Consider the following 18,402-nt stretch of genomic DNA (forward strand, 5'->3'; position numbering starts at 1 on the left):
GAGCATAATATGATGTCTTAAACAACATTTTTCGCTGTTAAGCTAAGCTAATCTATGCTAATCATCAAGTTTGACCTTTATGTTTAGCATACAAACTTGTAATAAAATGTTAAAATGCAGTTTTAGTCAATTTTTGTCATTGTAGGCTTATCACTAATGCACTGATCAAATGATTAGTTACAGTTATTAGTTGCAAATGATTAGTTACAGTTATTAGTTGCAAATGATTAGCAGCATCAGCGGTTTAAGTGTTAGGATTATACTCCACTAGTAATATAGCCTTGTTGCTTCAAGGCTCTCTTCAATATTCTATCATAACATTTTGTATTATTGTAATTTGTATGAGAAATTTGAATTAAAAGTCATATTTCAGGCGGTGTTAGAGACTGTACATTACCTTTCCATGACTACACGCAGGGATTGCAGACAGGGTACTCCCTCTGGATGTGCATATGAAGGCTTTGTTTGTTATCAGCTGACAGGGCCTTAAAAATTCAATGAATCCTGTGTTGGACCATAAATAGCCTAGCTCTTGTGCTGCAAAATACGTTTAAAGGGCAGAAGGGAGATATATTGAACTAACATTACAACAATGATACTGAGGTTTAGCAAATCTCAAACATACATCTGTTTTTCTCCGTCTCTCTCTGCCTTTTCTTCATTAGGGTCAGAGTGATGTGACAGGGCTGGGCCAATGTGACAGCAGTTAGAGGAAGTTTTGACAGATAGAGTTAGAGAAGCTGCTCAAGGGAGGTGATGTCAGTCCACAGAAGAGAGACAGAAGAGGTGCGGGAAGACAGCCAACGCCCTGAATCTGATCTGATCTGATGGGAAGTGACAGGAGATGAAGAGAAGGAGTCAAATTCAGCCCGAGTGTGGCGGCAGTCTAAGGTCAGCGGGACCAGAGGAGAGATGAGAATCACCCCAGGAATACTGAGTGGGGAGTACCTTGTCTTGACCGTCAGCCTACACTGAAATTGCACATTACAGAGGGTCTGCAGCATTTTTTTGTCACTTTTAAGAAATGTTTAAGCAACATTGCCATAATTTGTATTAGCTGAATTTCCAAAGTCTGAAAATCAGTAGAGTTCAAACAGCTGGCCTATGTGATAAACACAAGCTGTCATACACTAATTTAGTCACTTTGTGAGAAGATGAGACCTAATTTCAATGTTTGTATCATGTATCATTGAATTTTCACTGCAGATGGAAACTGTTTGAATGACTTTAGCAAGTTCAGAAAGTAACTAAGTAACCTTTCTTTTTAGAGTGATTATTTAGGTAACTTGCACCATCTTATGGGTGTATGTTACTGCCACGTGCTGCCTGCAGTAATGCAAAACATTTTTCAACACTTAGGAACCTTCCAGAGATGATGAGGATTTTATAACTGAACATATGATTTGAAGGTGTTTATTGTAAAAGACAAAGTTGTAATAACTGCCAGGCAGGCTTCGTAGGTCAGCGCAAAGCTGGCAGGGGGTGAAGTAGGACAAAGGTTGTATAGGGAGGGTAGTGGTTGTGAGTGGTGTTGACAGTTTAGTGTGTGCGTGTCTCTTTCTTCTGGTTGGCATGAGTCACATGTGTCTAGGAAGATCTGGAGTACAGAGAAAACAATCAGGTAAGCACCAAAAGCCCTGGCTAATCAAGCTAAGTTCACTTGAGTCAGTTTCCACATGGACACTATGGTGACGGTGTGGTTAGCAGTGTTGCCTCACAAATAGAGGGTAGAGTTTGCATGCTTTCTCATTCCAGGCTAAAGAGAGCACTGGAAAAAAAGGAAAAAAAAAAAGAAAACTCAAGGAATGACCTGGCTTTGAGTGGGTGAGCAAGAAAGGGTAGATGTGCCAAAGCAAGAGCGGGAAGAAAACAACAGACAAACACAGACAAACATAAAAGAGTGCGAAAAAAAGTGGCAAAAAAGCCCATCTGATGTCTGTGGAACCTAATTGCATTAAACAGATATTGTCTTTGCAGTTGAAGTCTGTGCTGTCATCATGCCAAAAAAGAGCTCTCTGAGGAGTGCTACTGATATGTCTATTCATCATTCTGGGATGCTCCTGCTTAGATGTAATAGATTTTTTTTCTCTAATTGGTGGAAATATGAGCGCAACAACAGCAGGCATATCTGAATTGCTTCTGGTGTCTTATTATCTAAATTTGTTGTTCTTTCACTCCCAGATTTGGGATTATAAGTTTGTTATTACCAAAATGTATACACTATACTGTCAGAAGTATTCACTCACCCATACCAGTCATTGAATTCAGCTGTTCCAATCATCCCCCTGGCCACAGGTGTATAAAGTCAAGTACCAATGCATGCAGACAGCTTCTGCAAACATTTGTAAAGAAATGGATTGCTCTTAGGAGCTCAGTGAAGTCCAGCTTGGTACCGTGATAGGATGCCACCTGTGCAACAAGCCCAGTCATGAAATTTCCACTCTATTGCATGTTCCACTGTCAGCTGTTAATGGTATTATAACAAAGTGGAAGCAACTGTAAGTAAGCCAAGAAGTGATAGCCCACGTAAAATCGGGGTCAGCAAACGTTAGCCAACTTTCTCCAGAGCCAATCGCTACAGACCTTCAAATTTTATGTGGCCCTCAGATTGTCACGATCCTGGGTCTTTTGACCCAGCGTTTTCAGTATGTATGTATGTATGTATATATATATATATATACTCAAAACGCTGGGTCTGGGTCTTTTGATATATATATATAATCCATATATAATCCACATCTTGTCTTAATGCTTCAACATACCAGGACATTTTGGATCATTTCCTGCTCCCAACTTTGTGGGAACAATTCGGGGATGGCCTCTTCCTGTTCCAACATGATTGTGCTCCAGTGCACAAAGCGAGGTTGATAGAGACATGGATACACAAATTTGGTGGGGAACACCTTGACTGGCCTTCACAGGGTCCCAACCTCAACCTTATAGAACACCTTGGGATGAATTAGAGTGGAGACTGTGAGCAAGGCCTTCTCATTCAGCATCAGTGTCTGACCTCACAGATGCACTTCTGGAAGAACTGTCAAAAATTCCCGTGAACTCACTTCTAAATCTGTGGAAAGCTTTCCAAGAGGAGTTGAACCGTAAGGATTAAGAATGGGATGTTACTCAGATTTATATTTGTGTGAAGGCAGATGAGCAAATACTTTCGTCAATATAGTGTATGATTGAAAATGAAAACTATCCTAATTCTTTAAATAAAACAAAATAGAAGTTGATACTGTTATGAAAATCAGCCTAACTTTCTTAAGGACAGACTCTCACAGAACTTGCTTTTGACTGTGTTTGCCCCATTGCATGTTGTTTGGGAAGAGATGCACTCATCAACAAGAAACTAATACTTACGTAGTGGTTTCCAGAAATTGAAGATGTTGACTGCAAGCCACAAACTACATGCATGAACCTGACTGAGCTTTTATGGGAAAATCTCGCATGTGGCTCTGCTTTCTCACCACAGTTCTATAGATTCAGTGCTTCTGTGTAACTTTTTTAGCCGTGATTAACATTAGCTTTGTTCTCAAAGGGATGACTGCAGCCAAAGCAGAGTGGAAACAACACCGCACACATCAGTGTCACCACCACAACGAATGACTAAAACACATCTACGAGGATCTCTTTGTGTTGGCCACACACGATGACGCATAGTGTGTGGACTCACCCTCAAACTAACATTTATATCATTAAGACAAAATGACTTTATAAAGCTGAAATCTATTTTCAAAGCATTCGTGTCTGGTGATAGTGAGAACACTTTTTTCCCCCTTGTTCTATCAGGTCATCAATAAGGAGTTCCCAGGATGCATTAGCTCAAGGGTACAGTCTGTCAAATGATATCCTGCTGGCAGCTGTCACAGAAATCTATGTGCTTGTGTGTTTACAGAGGAGTCGGCTCGGGCTGTGTCTGTCTTGTTGCTCTGAAATGGGATTAATCAGATATTGGTCTTAATTTGCGTCAGTGTTTCGGAGAAATCAGGATGCCACGCTGCTGTGGGTTGTGACGAAAACGACACAGAGGCCCCTCACAACCAGCTAATTCAGGTTATCCAGTGACTGAACGACCGGCTCCAGGCCTTATGTGTGTCTATATTTTGCCAGAGCGAGCTGCTGAAGCATTTCTAGCGCCGTTTATGTGCATTGGGGAAAATTCCAAGTGAATAAATAGCATTTTTTTTGTTGTGTGCCTCTGTATGGGTCTATAAAACCATAAAAAAAGAGTGTAAGCACCGTGTATCTACGTCATGAGCTGTGGGCTTTGATCAGTAAACGAGAGGAGGATGAGTCACTCTATTCACTTAGATTGCATGGCTTGTTTTCTCCATCAGATTTCCTCCTAGTTGGGATTTTCTCTGTACATATTTCATTTTTATTTCTTTGATTTTCAGCCCCTCATTCATCGATTAAGTCATTCCCGTATAGCTTTCCTTACTGTAGTGACGCAGGTGTTTGTTAAATCTGATCTACCAAAATACGGAGCAGCCCACAAAACATGTGAATTTGTGCATATTTTTACGTCAGCGTCCTGCAGAAACACTCAAACTGAATTTATGGTTTAGACCATAATGTGTTTCCATTCATGGCCAAATGAATTAAAAATGACACAAGATATTAAAATAGAAAAAAAAAAGTCTGACTCCTGAAACAGATGGCGTGGACTACATTTGGATTTTTTTTCTTTCTCTCTCTCTCTCTCACATTTGCCCTTGGTTGCTGTAATGCTAATGGATCAGTGAGTCTCTCAGGTTCCTGTTGGTCTATCCTGCTGCTTTTCACGGTTAGCAATGCACTATACCTGTAACACTTGCCATCTGTAATTGAAGGTTTAGTGGCATTTCAGCCTACCTGATACTCCCCTTTTAATAATCCTTCATATTTGAATAGAAACATAACAAGTCATTCTGGGGGGACAAAAGGGCAATGTGTGCAATCCTCCAGTGGAGCATGAAGTGCTTAAACATTAAAAAACCTCCACTCCATACGTCTGTTCTTAACTTTTATTGAAACCTGATACAACAACACAGGAGAGGAGATTTCTGCAAAAATATAACCCCAATCTTCATAAGGATTCTGTGATTAAATAGGTTACAACAAAATGGCAAAGAAGAATATTAATATAGGATCTTTTTGTGATGAAAAAAACAACAACAACATGCAGGAATATATTAGAAATTAAAAACTATATATAAAAGTATCCATGTAAATGTAGACCAGCTGATAAATGTAAGCTAGCTTACAGTTAGAACAAGAAGAACAGAACAGAAGTTTTTCTACTGGGAATGTTGTCCATGTCAGCGATCGGTTTCTCCACATGTTTTGGGGTTACATCTGGACACATTTCTACTGAGCGCAGGCCCTTGTTAGGTTTTGCAAGAATGACAAGAAACTTTTTTCTTTGTGTGTTCTCCAGTTCTTGTCCTTTATGTGCTCCATTCGGCTCTGTCGCTCTGTCCATCGGTCTGAGGATCCCCCTGGAGAGCACAGGGACACGTCGTTTAAACACAGCACGCCAGAGTTTTATTTTTAAAGCAGCGTGCAGGATAATAAACACTGTAAATGACTCACGAGGACAGAGAAAGCTCCAGAGCGACCCGATTTCCCCCTCTTGGCTGGATCGAGCTTCACTTGTCTCCTCACTCTGGTCAACTGAAAAAGCGATCCCAGACAAATCGGTGTTACAGTGCGTTTTACAATTTGTCATTTCTGCATCTTCATGCATATATTATAACTTCACACTCAAAAAACTGAAACGCCGCCGTCTGAATGATTGCCCGATATGAAAAAAAAAAAGCAATTTCGGACAGATTATACAGGTGAGCACACCAATCTGAGTCAATAAAACCATATAAGGTGGCCTTATGACTGCTTGCACATCCGGCCTCAGCTGTTTCTCTGCACAGAGGTTGCCATGGAGACTCACCTGTACGGGGGTGGTTTTCTCGTTGATGATGAGAGAGAAGGAGCCAGGGCGGAGTTTGTTACGCTTAGTCTTTTTCTTGCTTGCAGCTGTAACCAAGTGTCGCCGGGACCTATCAGCCTAAGAAACCCCGGACACAGGGATTAGTACATACATGCACACATCCATTTCTTCTGCTGTGACCATCTCACAGCTGTCGCCCCTTCAGTGAAGCACTGGTCTAACACAAATGCTTTCATTTTTACTTTTACTGAGTTGGTAAGAAATGTGGTTTCTTTTCTTCTTTTTCCCCCAGCATATACATATGATCCACTATGACTAAAGCTTCTCTGGACCATGCGGCAGCTGCCACCGCCACTAAGAACCAGTCACCACCTCCCCCGCATTAGGCTTTTTCTCCCTCTGACTCCCTTGTGAGTAACAAGAATGATTTACCTGGATGAGAGTTTTAGGGAAGCCTTTGACAGAGACGGCCCCGGGCAGGCTGGAGTGACTCAGGTGGGTGTGATCTCTCCGCTCCAACTGTCTCTTACGTCTGAAGAAAACCTACAACGATGAGACAGTCACAACCACAACCACAGAGGGAAACAACTCCTGTTACTCTGTGTGATAACGTGCGTCAAGTCTTGTGTGCAGTGGATAGTTTGTGAGCCTGGCCCTTTCTCCTTATCCTGCTCCTGGTCACATCCAGCCTCTGTTCTTTGAGAAGGCTTAAAGTCAAGCGGCAACATTGAAAGGAGGAAACTGCAACATTATTATTGTTACTGGTCCAACCACTTCCTGCATCGATCTGCTGAAAATAAAATCTGCTATTAAGCTTCTCAAATTCCAAATAAATGGATTGGCACTTTGAGAAACAACAGGTTTCAGTTTGCCATTTGGGACTTTGGGGAATAAACGGCACAGGCTCGTGGAGTCATCGCCCTGCAGCACAGTTACAAATTTACCACAAAGTTACACAAGTGTGGAAATAACTAGATCATTTCCAGCATAATCCTTCCTCCTCTTTTTCCATTTCGCTGAACACAAAGATGACTATGTTAGCTGCAAAATATTTGTCTCGCAATCATTCGTGATGCCATTTAAAGTACTTACAGTGATTGCTGTTGACCTACATTTTGTTGATTGCCTCTGTTTTCAGCATTGTGGGATGGAATATTTTACAATTGGCTGTGGCACAACAGCTGTACACTTCGGAGCTGAAGGTTAATTGCAATATGCATACATTATTGTTTGTTTCTATATCTGAAGCTGCAGGGATGCACATGCTGCAATGCTCTTGTGAGCTCGCGGAGAGCGTGTTTCTACAGGTTCACTGCCTGATGTCTCTGTGACAGTTACATCATATTACCATTTCTATCAGTAACCCAATCATCTAGTCGTGCAGTTTGCATTGATTAACACAGTTATGTGTTGCCTTCTAAAATAAGATCTGCAACTTGTGGACTGACAGTAATATCCATATCTGTCCAAACTCGTGTTTCAATTCAGTTCTATTTTATTTATTCGGTGCCAATTCATAACTGCAGTTGCCTCAAGGTGGTTTATATTGTAAGGTAAAAACCCTACAATATTAGAAAGAAAACCCTACTATCATGAGCAAGCAGTTGGCGACAGTGGGAAGGAAAAACTCCCTTTTAACAGGAAGATAAATGTAGTAAGGCTTTTGACGTAGTTTAATAGAGGGACATGAAAGATTACTGTTAAAATAAAGTTCTCAATCTTTTTAGTTATAAAATCCTATCACTTTATACATTATTCTATTAGATTTTGTGCAAGATTTTGTCTTATGATTTCTTATGGCCAAAAATGTCCTTTGTAAGGTGTTTTATTCTTGCCTGTATGTGCCAAACTTAGATACATTCCCTCAGCATGTTCAAAAATACCACGTTTCCCTAGAATGGGTCAGTCACACAAAAACATAGTGACTAATTCTGGCGTAGAGACATGAAAAATGAGCCTGTCACAACCACCCTTTTCCACACCATTTAATTCCCCTCTATAAGTCTTGGTCTTCTCTTTCTCAGTTTCTTATACCACTATGTGTTTTTCATTATCTTGTTTCAGCAGTGGACTTCCTGTGACCATAAAGCAGTTTCCCTGTGTTTAGACCTCCTCCGAGAAGGTTTCCTTCAAAAGGAAACTAAAGAATTCGATATAAGATGTGAAAGTAAAGAGGAAGTGGCACATACCAGTCCTTCAGGTAAGGGCAGCCCCCTCTGCTGCGTCTGATCATCTGACTGGGGACAAAAAAGAAAGTCAACACTCATGCTTTATTTTTCATTTTCCAGTACAGTTCAGTTACTGTGGCTTCTGGGAAAAGTTGTTCTCTCCACTGATGACAATGACTGCGTGATTATTTGTGAATGAGATTAGATTTTCAGTCACTTTCACAGTGTGTAAATACTCTCCTATCCCAGAAGAACCAGGCCACACTGCCCCATCTAACAATACATCATAATTTATGTTATAACTCATCAAAACAAGTCATTTTTCAGCACTCCAATCACCAAACAAGACAGCACGTCTGAGCAGAATAAAGCTGCAGCTGTTATCTGTTGGCTCTTGATGACCTCATAAAGTAAAGTGCTATGTTTTTTAAGTGTGTATGTTTAGGATATTCATCAGACCCTGCCACAATCCATCCAGTTTTCTGCTGCTGCGCACATTATGAGCTGACGAGTCCCATAAATTACGCATTTAGTGTATACCACTCCATTACAAACACAAGTGCCTTTTGGTGAGAAAAGGGAAACGCAAGTAAACTAAACCAAATGCAGCAAATATATCCTGAAAAGGATGCTGCTGCTGGTATTAGTTAGCTCCCACCACATATGAAGCCTGTAATTGCGTGTGCTGTAATTACATTACAAATAATTGCTGCAGAAGAGCACATATGTGGCGCAAACTACATCACACGGAACAGAATTCCCCACTCAGACTCTTTCATGTGTGGGTGAGAATCCCTCTCTCTCTCTCCTCCTGATGTCAAATGCATTGTCCAGATGAGGGTGATTACTTTGGACAGAACACGAGGACTGTCCACAGCAAAACGCTAACCACGAAGTTAAAGTTTAACAGGCAGCAGCCACATGAAAAGCCAAAAAAAGGGGAGCTGAAGAATTTTGTTCCACAGAAGGGTATATTTTTGGTGGAGTGTCATTATGGCTGTAAAAACCATTACAATGAGAGTTTGTTTCTGTAAGAAGAAAAAAAAATTATATGTCTCCACAGGTCAGGGTCAGACTGTACACGTCTCCATCCATTCGAAACACATTTGGCCACTATAATCGCCACAGCAGCCTTTTTTTTTTCTAAAGGAGCCAGACTGGACATACTTACATTCCAGCAAACTTACTGGTTTCCTTTGGCCAAACTATTATATAAACACTAATCATGCTGTGTCTGAGCAGAAACAAATGAAACAAGTATGGAACTTTTACTTAAAGTGCAAACTTTTAAAAACATTTATTCCATTTATGAGATCATCCAAAGCTTCTTCATATTTAATAAGAGAAAATGCTGGTGAACAGTAACAAATGTGCTAGACATATTTTAAAAGCTTTCAGTGAGTGGAGATATGGGTTATTTCTACAAAAGAGACTACAAACAGCTACTTTGTATTATTAGTTTGTACTTTAACTCAAATTTATAGTAAAACTTGGAATCAAATCTATCTCAACGCAACGTTAGAGACGTATCACCAATTTTTAAAGCACGCTTACTTTACACGAGCCTAATAATTTTAGTTCTTTTCAGTTTCATTTGCGTTAAAAGTTGGTTATTATGTCGCTTAACAGCAAGCAAACAGCATTTAATGGGCTCAAACAGGCTGTACTTACCCCGGTCGTGTCACGGCAGCAGAGATGATGACTGATACATAATGAATGCCCTTGTCTTCTGCTAACTATCACATCCATTAGAAGTGCGTCTCTTACCTGTCCGTCTGCGGTCTGTCCGCTGACACACAGCTCTCCCCGGCTTGCTCCTGAGCAGTCGAAGGCGTGTGACAGCAGGCTCGCCTGCAGGCACAGCACGCACAGCCAGACAGTAAACCCCATGATCCAGGCAGGAACTAGACTGTCCTCAGCTCCTGTCAGCTCCCTGCTTTATACTCTCGGCTCTGCTAATGGGGAACAGATGCAGGGGAACAGGAGGCTATGCCAGCTTCACACAGACAAACAGCCCACCACAAGCCTTTGCTGTGCGCCAACCAGTGGCCTGTGGTCCTGCAGAAACATGTCAGACATCTTGAGGGGCCTTGGTTTGAAAAAAGAAAGAAAAAGAAAAAAAAGAAAGAAAGAAAACACCCACCCTGCCCAGCTACCCCGACCCAAGTGGGAGTATGAAGGCCATTTTCCACTTAAAGCTGCAGTGTAAAAGCTTCCAAAGTGTGTGTGTGTTAAAAAACACCAACGCAGAGAGGAAACTTGTGTTGTCAGACTTCTCTACATAACTCATAAAAAAGTGGTAGTTTGAAGAAATCCTGCATCATGAAGCAAATTTGTCTCCCAGCTCTGTAGACATCTCTCTCTCGTTGTGCTTTCGGGACATATATGTCCTGTGACTGTTTATAAAGTTCCTTAACGGATCCAAACACTTCAGTGAGCCGTTAAGGAATTACAGTAATTACTCTTCAGCAGACTTTTCAGTGAAATATGCAGGAGCCACAGACACCGTTAATTCATCTTTCAGCCTCCAGACTAGTGTTGACTAAACACTGGCAAACCAGATTTAATCACAACTGTCTGATGTGGATAAAAAAAAACATGATACCTTTTTTTTCCCTGGTTTTGGGAGGAGTTCTTTTTTTTTTTGAGTGTTTGAGACAGAGACAGGAACTTGTTTTTAATTTAAAAGTATGTTTTAAATGAACTGGCAATCATTTTTAAGGGTTTGGCAGTTCTCTGCAGGAATTTATTTGCCGGTAAAACGCTGGAAGACATAAAGACTGCATCTCATGATGGGACAAGCTGTACACGAGTGGATACAGTCTGTCAAGGTGTGTAACAGGATGGGAAAAAGAAACGAGAGGGAGCGAGAGAATGAATCTACTTTAAAGTCGTCAAGCCTTGGGCGCTCGCTCACAGAGGAAATGCCTCCCAGTAGGACATGCACTGCTGGGAAAATTATGGAAATCAAATAAATTTTATTCCCAGTCCGAGTCAAGCCCACATGCCACTCATACTACTTTGCGTATCAGGGAAAGATTTAGTTTTTCACTCAGACAACTTGAAAAAGATTGTGAGAGCATTTCTGAGTGAGCCACGGTTTAAGTGGCGAGAATGAAACATGGTTATTTATTTTCATCCCCCAGCTCTGAATTCCAGCTCCCTTTCCTATATTTCCTGAGATTCGCTGCCTAAGACATGTTGTTGCGAACCTTTTCCCAGGAGGTTCAGCGAGACCACTGGCTAGACAGCTGCGAGCTAATGATGTGAATCGATGAAGGCGATGTTTAGTCAGGAAGAAAAGGGGAAGAGATGGGTAGAAAAGTAACCGGCGCTGCTTCGACAGTCAATCCTCACAAGTCTGCTGGCGGACAAACATGCCAGTCATGTTGCTCGACAAGCCGGGTAATTAATTCTGCTGTCATTCCTAATGGGAATCAGACTTTGTGCTTTAATTTAAAACAGCAGGTGATTTTGTGTATGAAAACATGTTGAGAAAATTACAAGTTTAAATCAAACAGACCTCAATGTGGCCAAAGACATTAGGCGAGAGTCATTTAAGTCTACACGATCTTTTACTCATTCTGCGCTTTCAGCTTTAAAGTAACTATTTTTAAAGCATCTCAGAAAGTTAAGTATGTAAAACTGCTATGCAGAACCACTTCTATTTCTCCCCCCTCCCTGCTCCCCTACAGGGAGTGTCATTCATCGGTATCTCTGCTTTGAGCTGCTGTCACTGTGTCTGGTGATGATGCTCTATGGGGAGCAGCCTTTGACCTTGTAGGGAAAAAAAACACTCATTTTGTACACAAAGTGTCCCCGTGTCTTTAACCATGGATTTGACGACAGGTAATTTGTGATATAAATACTTGCAGAAATGTGTTTTCGTGCGAGTGACGGTAGGAAACCAAACTGACTGGCAGCAGCGTGACAGATGAGTGAAAACAGAAAATGTGACTTAGGTAACAACATCTGGATTAAGAGAAGTGAGTCATAAGGTAATGGATGCTTTGCAAGGTCGACTCTTACAGCTTTATTTGTGAAAAGTGCTATAAAACATTTTCCTTTAAATCCATCCAAGTGACTTTATTGTCCAGGTTTTGATATTCAGAAAATTGGCCTTTATAGTTTTGTTATGGTGTTCAGCACTGCATTGTAATGATGTCAACAGCAGCAGGACTTGGCTGTGAACTGTTATTAGAATGAGTGTTCCTTCTGCTGAAATGCAAAGATTATTGACATAATGGGGCTAACGGTAAGCCAAGTTAAAGTTATTTTACTGTAATGAGGGATTTTGTACTATGACAGCTATAAGATTTCTTTATATAGTATTTCTGGGATGTATATTTCCTTGCTTTGTTCCCCAAAACAAAGTTAACTTTGTAAAGGAAAGGCTGAGGAGGGATAGTGGATAGAGGAAGAGGACAGAAAAGATTCATGGATGTAGTGAGGATTGGTGTGACACAGGAGGATGCTGGAGACAGGGTCAGATGGAGGAAGGTCATTCGCTGTGGTGACCCCTAAAGGGAAAGTCTGGAGGAAGAAGATGTTTCTAAGATTTACATGAATTTGCACCTATTTCAGGAGGCAGTTAGCTGAGCAGAGCATAAAGAGTGCCCACCTTGCTTATAAAGCTCAGCATTTAACATGATAAATGTGGTCTGTATAATCTGTATAAAAACAGTATTTAAAAGCAAGACGTGGTTTTAGGGGTCACGGGGTTATGTGGCAAACTTTCTTAGCCATTGGCAGGGACTGCCTGAGTTTGTTGCCTTTGAAGGAGGTATTTCCTCCTGTTTTCAGTATTTATTCTAAGCTAAGCTAACCCTTTGTGGGCTTCAGCTAAATATTTTGCATCTGTGCAAGAAAATGAATGTGTAAGTGTTTTCCCCCAGTGTTTCAGGTCTCACTGAAACAGGAAAACCAAAGCTAACTCTCCATATGGGGAGACTGGAGCATATCCCAGCTGACAGTGGGTGGGATTACACCCTGGGCAGGTCGCCAGGCCGTCACAGGGCTAACACAAAAACAAACACCCGCTCACATCCACACTTACAGTCAATTTAGAATCAACAGTTAGCCCACCATGCAGGGGCTCAGGAGACTGGAGCACCTGGTGAAAACCCACACACACGCCACACAGAAACAACCCAGACCTCCTCATGCTTTCTGCACCGCCATGAAGTGCATACAAGGTCTTCATGTTTCTGCCAGAGCTAAAGGAAAATCAGCAGCTTTTTAAAACCAAATATGAGTAAAATAACAGAGATTTCTGTCACATAAGGTACCACTGACTTGACTTGGTGTGTTGTCTTGTCAACTTCCAAACGCCCATTCTGAACTAGCAAATGCTTTCAGATGATATGAAGCTCTAACACAATAATAAATTAGCCTCTTTCTTCACCAGGATGAAGCTTGTTTGTTTCACGCTGCCATTTAGCCTCCATTTAGGCATGCACCAGAAAGCAGCGTGTCTCTGCTGCTTTGTGCAGATACGTCGCTCATGAAGAGATCTCCCACGTGTAGCACGCTAATGAATGGACTCCGTGTGTGTATAATTAGTGCAGGGCCGTGTAACTATAACCTCTGCTGAGAAATGAGAGACTGCAACTCATATTCCATCCATCACCTCTCTGTACAAGCGAACAACCTTAAGGTCTGTTTGCGAATCAATACTCCTCTACAGCACATTGTCGTCTTTTTATTTTTTCCCCCCTCTCTGTGTGCTGCTGCTTTGGTAACAGCTATGTGAAAGGTGTGAGGGAGAGAATAGCAGTGAGGCTTTCAGTGCTATCATGTGGAAAGTGCAGAGGAAGCCAAAGATGAGGCTCAGGAAAAACAACACAGCTGTGCTGCAATTTGTGTGTTTGTCATTGAACAAAGACTGATTACAGTCTGGATTTTCCTTTTATCCCAACTCTTTGAGTTAATCTTAAATGCACTATCATTAGTTAGCAAGAGTTTTTGCCCTTAGTCTCACACCTGTACCATCTCTGTGTGGTTCTGTTCACAGGAACAGAAAATATTAATTGTGTGGATAGTCTGTTAAATGGTATGTCATCGGGGCTGTGGAAACATGACGTCCCAAATGTTTTAACACATATACATACATGTATTGTGTGGCTTTAAAATAGTAGAAAAGTATTTGATATTAGCCCATAAAATCAGGAAAATATCCCATTTGCATTTTGAAACAGAAGGATACTGAAAAGCACTTTCTGATTATTTTAAAGGGGATTTTTTTAAGTTTTAGTATAAGCAAGTAAATGTGTGCACTGACATTTTCAGGATAAGCACCCTCCCACTTTCTTTTTCTTCCCTGACAGGCAGGCTAAAGGTGAAATTTACTCTTTTAGCTATGGATGCCACATTATAATTAATTGTCATTTTCAAAAAGTCAGAAAATATAAGACATGATTTTTTAAGAGTTTTAAGAGGAAGGATTTCATAACCTTTGTGAAACAGGAGGGAGATGCTTTTTAAATCCACAGAAGTCATACTTTTGATTCATGACACACACAAGAGGGCCTCTTTTGCTTGTTTTCAATAACTGAAAAAATAAGATCCACCTTAGGATCTGACTTTTTCATTCAAACTTTCTGGACTAATAAAAACAACTGACACAGATGATTCAAATAAATTTAAAAAACAAAAAACAAAAAACCCCCAAAAAACTCCACATTAAATAAAATAATAGGCTTGTTTTCAGCCTACATGGCTTTTAGTGAAATATTTAAGACAGCAATACCTGAAAAATAATTTTCATGAAGGGCAAATTAACTGTCACAGTTTTCCTGAGATTTACTTTTTGATTTCTTGTATTTACAGTGATCCGAGTCTCTGGGTTTACATTCTGTTTAACTATTATTCCCTGGTTACCTTCTTTATGGTTGTAGCTTTAGGTTTGTCATTAGGTTTTCTTAGTTTTTTTTCTGATCTAGTTTCCTTTGAACATAGATATGTTGTAGAGTTTATTCAGTTCAATTTTATTAACATAGCACCAAAATCACGGGAGCAGTCAGCTCAAGGAGCTTCACATTATGAAGTAAAGACCCTGCAATAATAGAGAATACCTCAGCAATCAAATGACCCCTCTTTGAGCAAGCACTCGGCAACAGCAGGAAGGAAAAAACTCCATTTTAACAGGACTAAACCTTCAGCAGAACCAGGCTCAGGGAGGGGCAGCCATATGCTGTCACTGGTTAGGGATGATGGGAGGAAGACAGGATAAAAAGCGCTAATTTCAGGATGGGATGAGGATAAGAGTTAAATTCTTGTTTTCCTGGTGTGCCCCGTAATTCTTTGTCCAGTCTTCGTCCCTGTGCGAAGTGTTTCTTGTTCTAGTTATGTTATATTAGTCTTTTTTTCCTTGCATTTTGTAGCACCTTATCTCAGATTCTTCCACCTGTGCACCAAGCTGTTACCTCCCCCGTAGTTAGGCCTTTGCTTCTTTATTAACGTCAGTTTCCTTTTATCTTTGTCACAATGTGTTTGTCTCCTATGTGTTCCCCTCCATCCCTGTATTTGAATTCTGTTACATATTCTGTTTCTCTGGATTTTGGTCTGTTGTTTTTTTTCACCATTAATGGTGAACTTTATGTTAAACCCACCTGCCTATAGAGTCTGCTTTTGGTTCCAAATTCCTGCAAACTACAACAAAAAAATCCCCACAAACCCAGTGCGAGTTTAACTCAGTCAAAAGACTCTGATTCAGTCGCTTCACACAGAAATGAGAATTCTTTGTGCTCATCTTGCATTCCTACATCATTCTTTGCTTGCACTCAAAGACTCAGCAACGCTTGCTCCAAACAAATGTGGCAAAAGACAAACATCTACAATTATATCTATCTTACTTTTGCTGTTACTTGCACTTTGCTCTTCATTCGTTTTGATTGTTTGATAATGTAATAATGCAGAGACACAGAAATGAACTAATCCTGCCCATCATGCAAAAGCATGCAAGAAAATCCGTGGAATCAGCTCAGATATGATTTATGAAAGTAAAATTCAAACAATTTGCTGCAACATAATTCTGCACAATTAGCATCGTGTAAAAGAGACCGAGGACGGATCATAAGATTCATGAAAACACGGTCATACTATAATCAGTGTTGTATCTTATTAAAACAATGAAGTAAGTAGGAAGGTGATAATTAAGTCCAAATTGTCCAGTTATTACTGTAGCAGAGTGAGCACTGCTCATTCAGCCGGAATACTAAACACAGCATCATGGGAGACTGTGTGATGTTCGGGTCATGGCCTCTCACTTTCTCTCATTTATATCCAATCCTCTCTCTGCTCTGGTTACCATGGCGGCAAGAAGTTGGATTCACACAAATGCCGCTGAGGGCTGAAGCCTTTGAGGGGAGGAGAGAGCAGACAAGGCAAGGTGTGGATGGGCTTCGGTTTCACATGCACACCACTCCACTAGCCTCTCCAGCTGCACACTCATACACAGAGCACTACAGACACTAGGCTACCTATTATAATCGGAGAGCAATTAGTGTCACAGTGCATCTTTAATACATAAATATGGATCCATAAAGAACAGGTTTTTTTCTGGATGTGGTGTTAGAAGCTTAACAGTCTTTAGACATATAAGACCTGATATGGTGACAACCAGATAAAGAGTGACAACCGGACTGGCTCCCCACAGGTTTCAGCAGACCTTTAACCTACCTGGAAACTAGCTTTTTAGGCAGTAAACACAGTGATGGCATTGGAAAGGGGCCCCTCCCATTGTGTTTTCGGTCACAAGTCACACGCGTGTATGATTTCTGTTGTTGTTATTATGACACTGGATTAGCAATGCCCTTTGTTTTTGGTTAATGTGGTATCCTTAACTGTTATTCCTCGGCAGGTTCAGGCCAGTGCTGTGTAATATTCCCATAATATCGTTGCACAACACATTCAGTAAAGCTGGAGTCTGTACCTGGTCAATGCTTCAACCAAGCCTGTCACAGAAGGTAAAACAAAGTCAGGTTTAGCCACCTGTTGCTTGTAATTGGACCGCAATAGTATAATCTTTCATTTTGTTACACAGAGGATCTCAGTACTGCCATCAAGAAGAATCCTGCCACGTCCCCTCAAACTCCTGCGATTTCTACATTTTATAATGTGCCACGGTTCACTCATACCACCTATTCCTCCTCTATTCTCAGGAGAATAGAGGAGAATACCCCTGAAACTGAAAATAAAAAATGTGACACATGCACCAAGTCAGTAGTGTTACTCAGAGAGCACTTCATGATATAGGTGGTCTGTAAAAGATTCATTGATCTGAGTGGTGAGAGCAAACTGAGACGTTAAAGCTGTGGAATCCAAAACCACTAAAGTGGGCTGAAAAATGCCGAAATAAAAGCCAGAAAAAATACAAATAAAAGATATCAGTGTCTTTTCAGTTTGTTTTTGCATAACAAAGCTTGGATTTGTGGAAAGCTTTGTATCTCTGGGCTAAAACACAAAATGAGATGAAGTTGCGTAATTGATTCATTTACATTTCATCGTTGCTACGGGTGCATGACTGCTGAAAATAATCACGAGCCATGTCTGTGTTACATGTACTGTGTGCATTAATAAGTGCTACTAACCTATGATCCAAGGCTGGCTGGCTGTAGCAACAGAAACACCTTCTTTGTAAACAGCTGTGGCTCAACTTGGCTGGAGAAAACTGCTGGCAAGCAAACTGGGAAGTGGAGTGGCTGGCAAATTTACTCTCACTCATGCACATTTGTGAAATAAACACAGGAAAGGAGGGGAGTTAGCAGGCTTCTGTGCTGTGTGACTAATAGAGTCTGTGAGCAGACTGACCAGACTGTCAATATGTTGTGGTTTCTAAACAGTAGAAGGAAAAAGAATTAGTCTGGGGTTAGTGGAGGCTAAAGGGGGCGTCTTAAAGTATGAGTTTGAATCTAAATCATTTTGCCATGTGAATCATAAAACCTCCAAAAAAATGTTACTTTCCACAACCTTCTGAGCTCAGTTCCGTTGCATTTCTGCTAACCTGTCTTCAAAATCAGCCTCATTGAGTATCTCTTCTGAAGGTATTTTACTGCTAACTTGCTAACTGGTTGAGTTGTACATAGTGTAACCAGAAGGGAAGGCTGTTGTTTTCCATTATAAAAGTGATTTACCTCAGCTCCTGCTCATAACTCACGTCCCAACCCAGAGGGCAATTAGTGCTTTATTAGCTGTAACAGGGGAAATGACTCCCTTCCGTCACTCCGGGGAATTCTAACAAAAAAGAAAAAGTATTCATCAACCACAAAAATGCCAAATCCATTTATCTGTTGATCAGCTGTAAAG

At 40.8% G+C, this 18,402-nt stretch overlaps 1 protein-coding gene across 1 annotated transcript; it reads right to left on the reverse strand.

The window, feature by feature from the left end:
• Positions 1-4,992: 4,992 nt before the first annotated feature.
• On the reverse strand, positions 4,993-10,186 carry si:dkey-12l12.1. The gene is made up of 6 exons (XM_042227959.1): positions 9,865-10,186; positions 8,119-8,166; positions 6,362-6,472; positions 5,930-6,046; positions 5,575-5,655; positions 4,993-5,480 (listed from the first exon to the last, which is right to left on the reverse strand). Exons 1-6 carry the CDS (start codon positions 9,985-9,987, stop codon positions 5,430-5,432), a joined length of 531 nt encoding a protein of 176 aa, XP_042083893.1. The 5' UTR covers positions 9,988-10,186; the 3' UTR covers positions 4,993-5,429.
• Between the last annotated feature and the right edge of the window lie 8,216 nt (positions 10,187-18,402).

Source organism: Haplochromis burtoni, unplaced genomic scaffold (genome assembly GCF_018398535.1).
Source record: "Haplochromis burtoni strain Fernald_Lab_line unplaced genomic scaffold, NCSU_Asbu1 Contig_1, whole genome shotgun sequence".
Taxonomy (NCBI): domain Eukaryota; kingdom Metazoa; phylum Chordata; class Actinopteri; order Cichliformes; family Cichlidae; genus Haplochromis; species Haplochromis burtoni.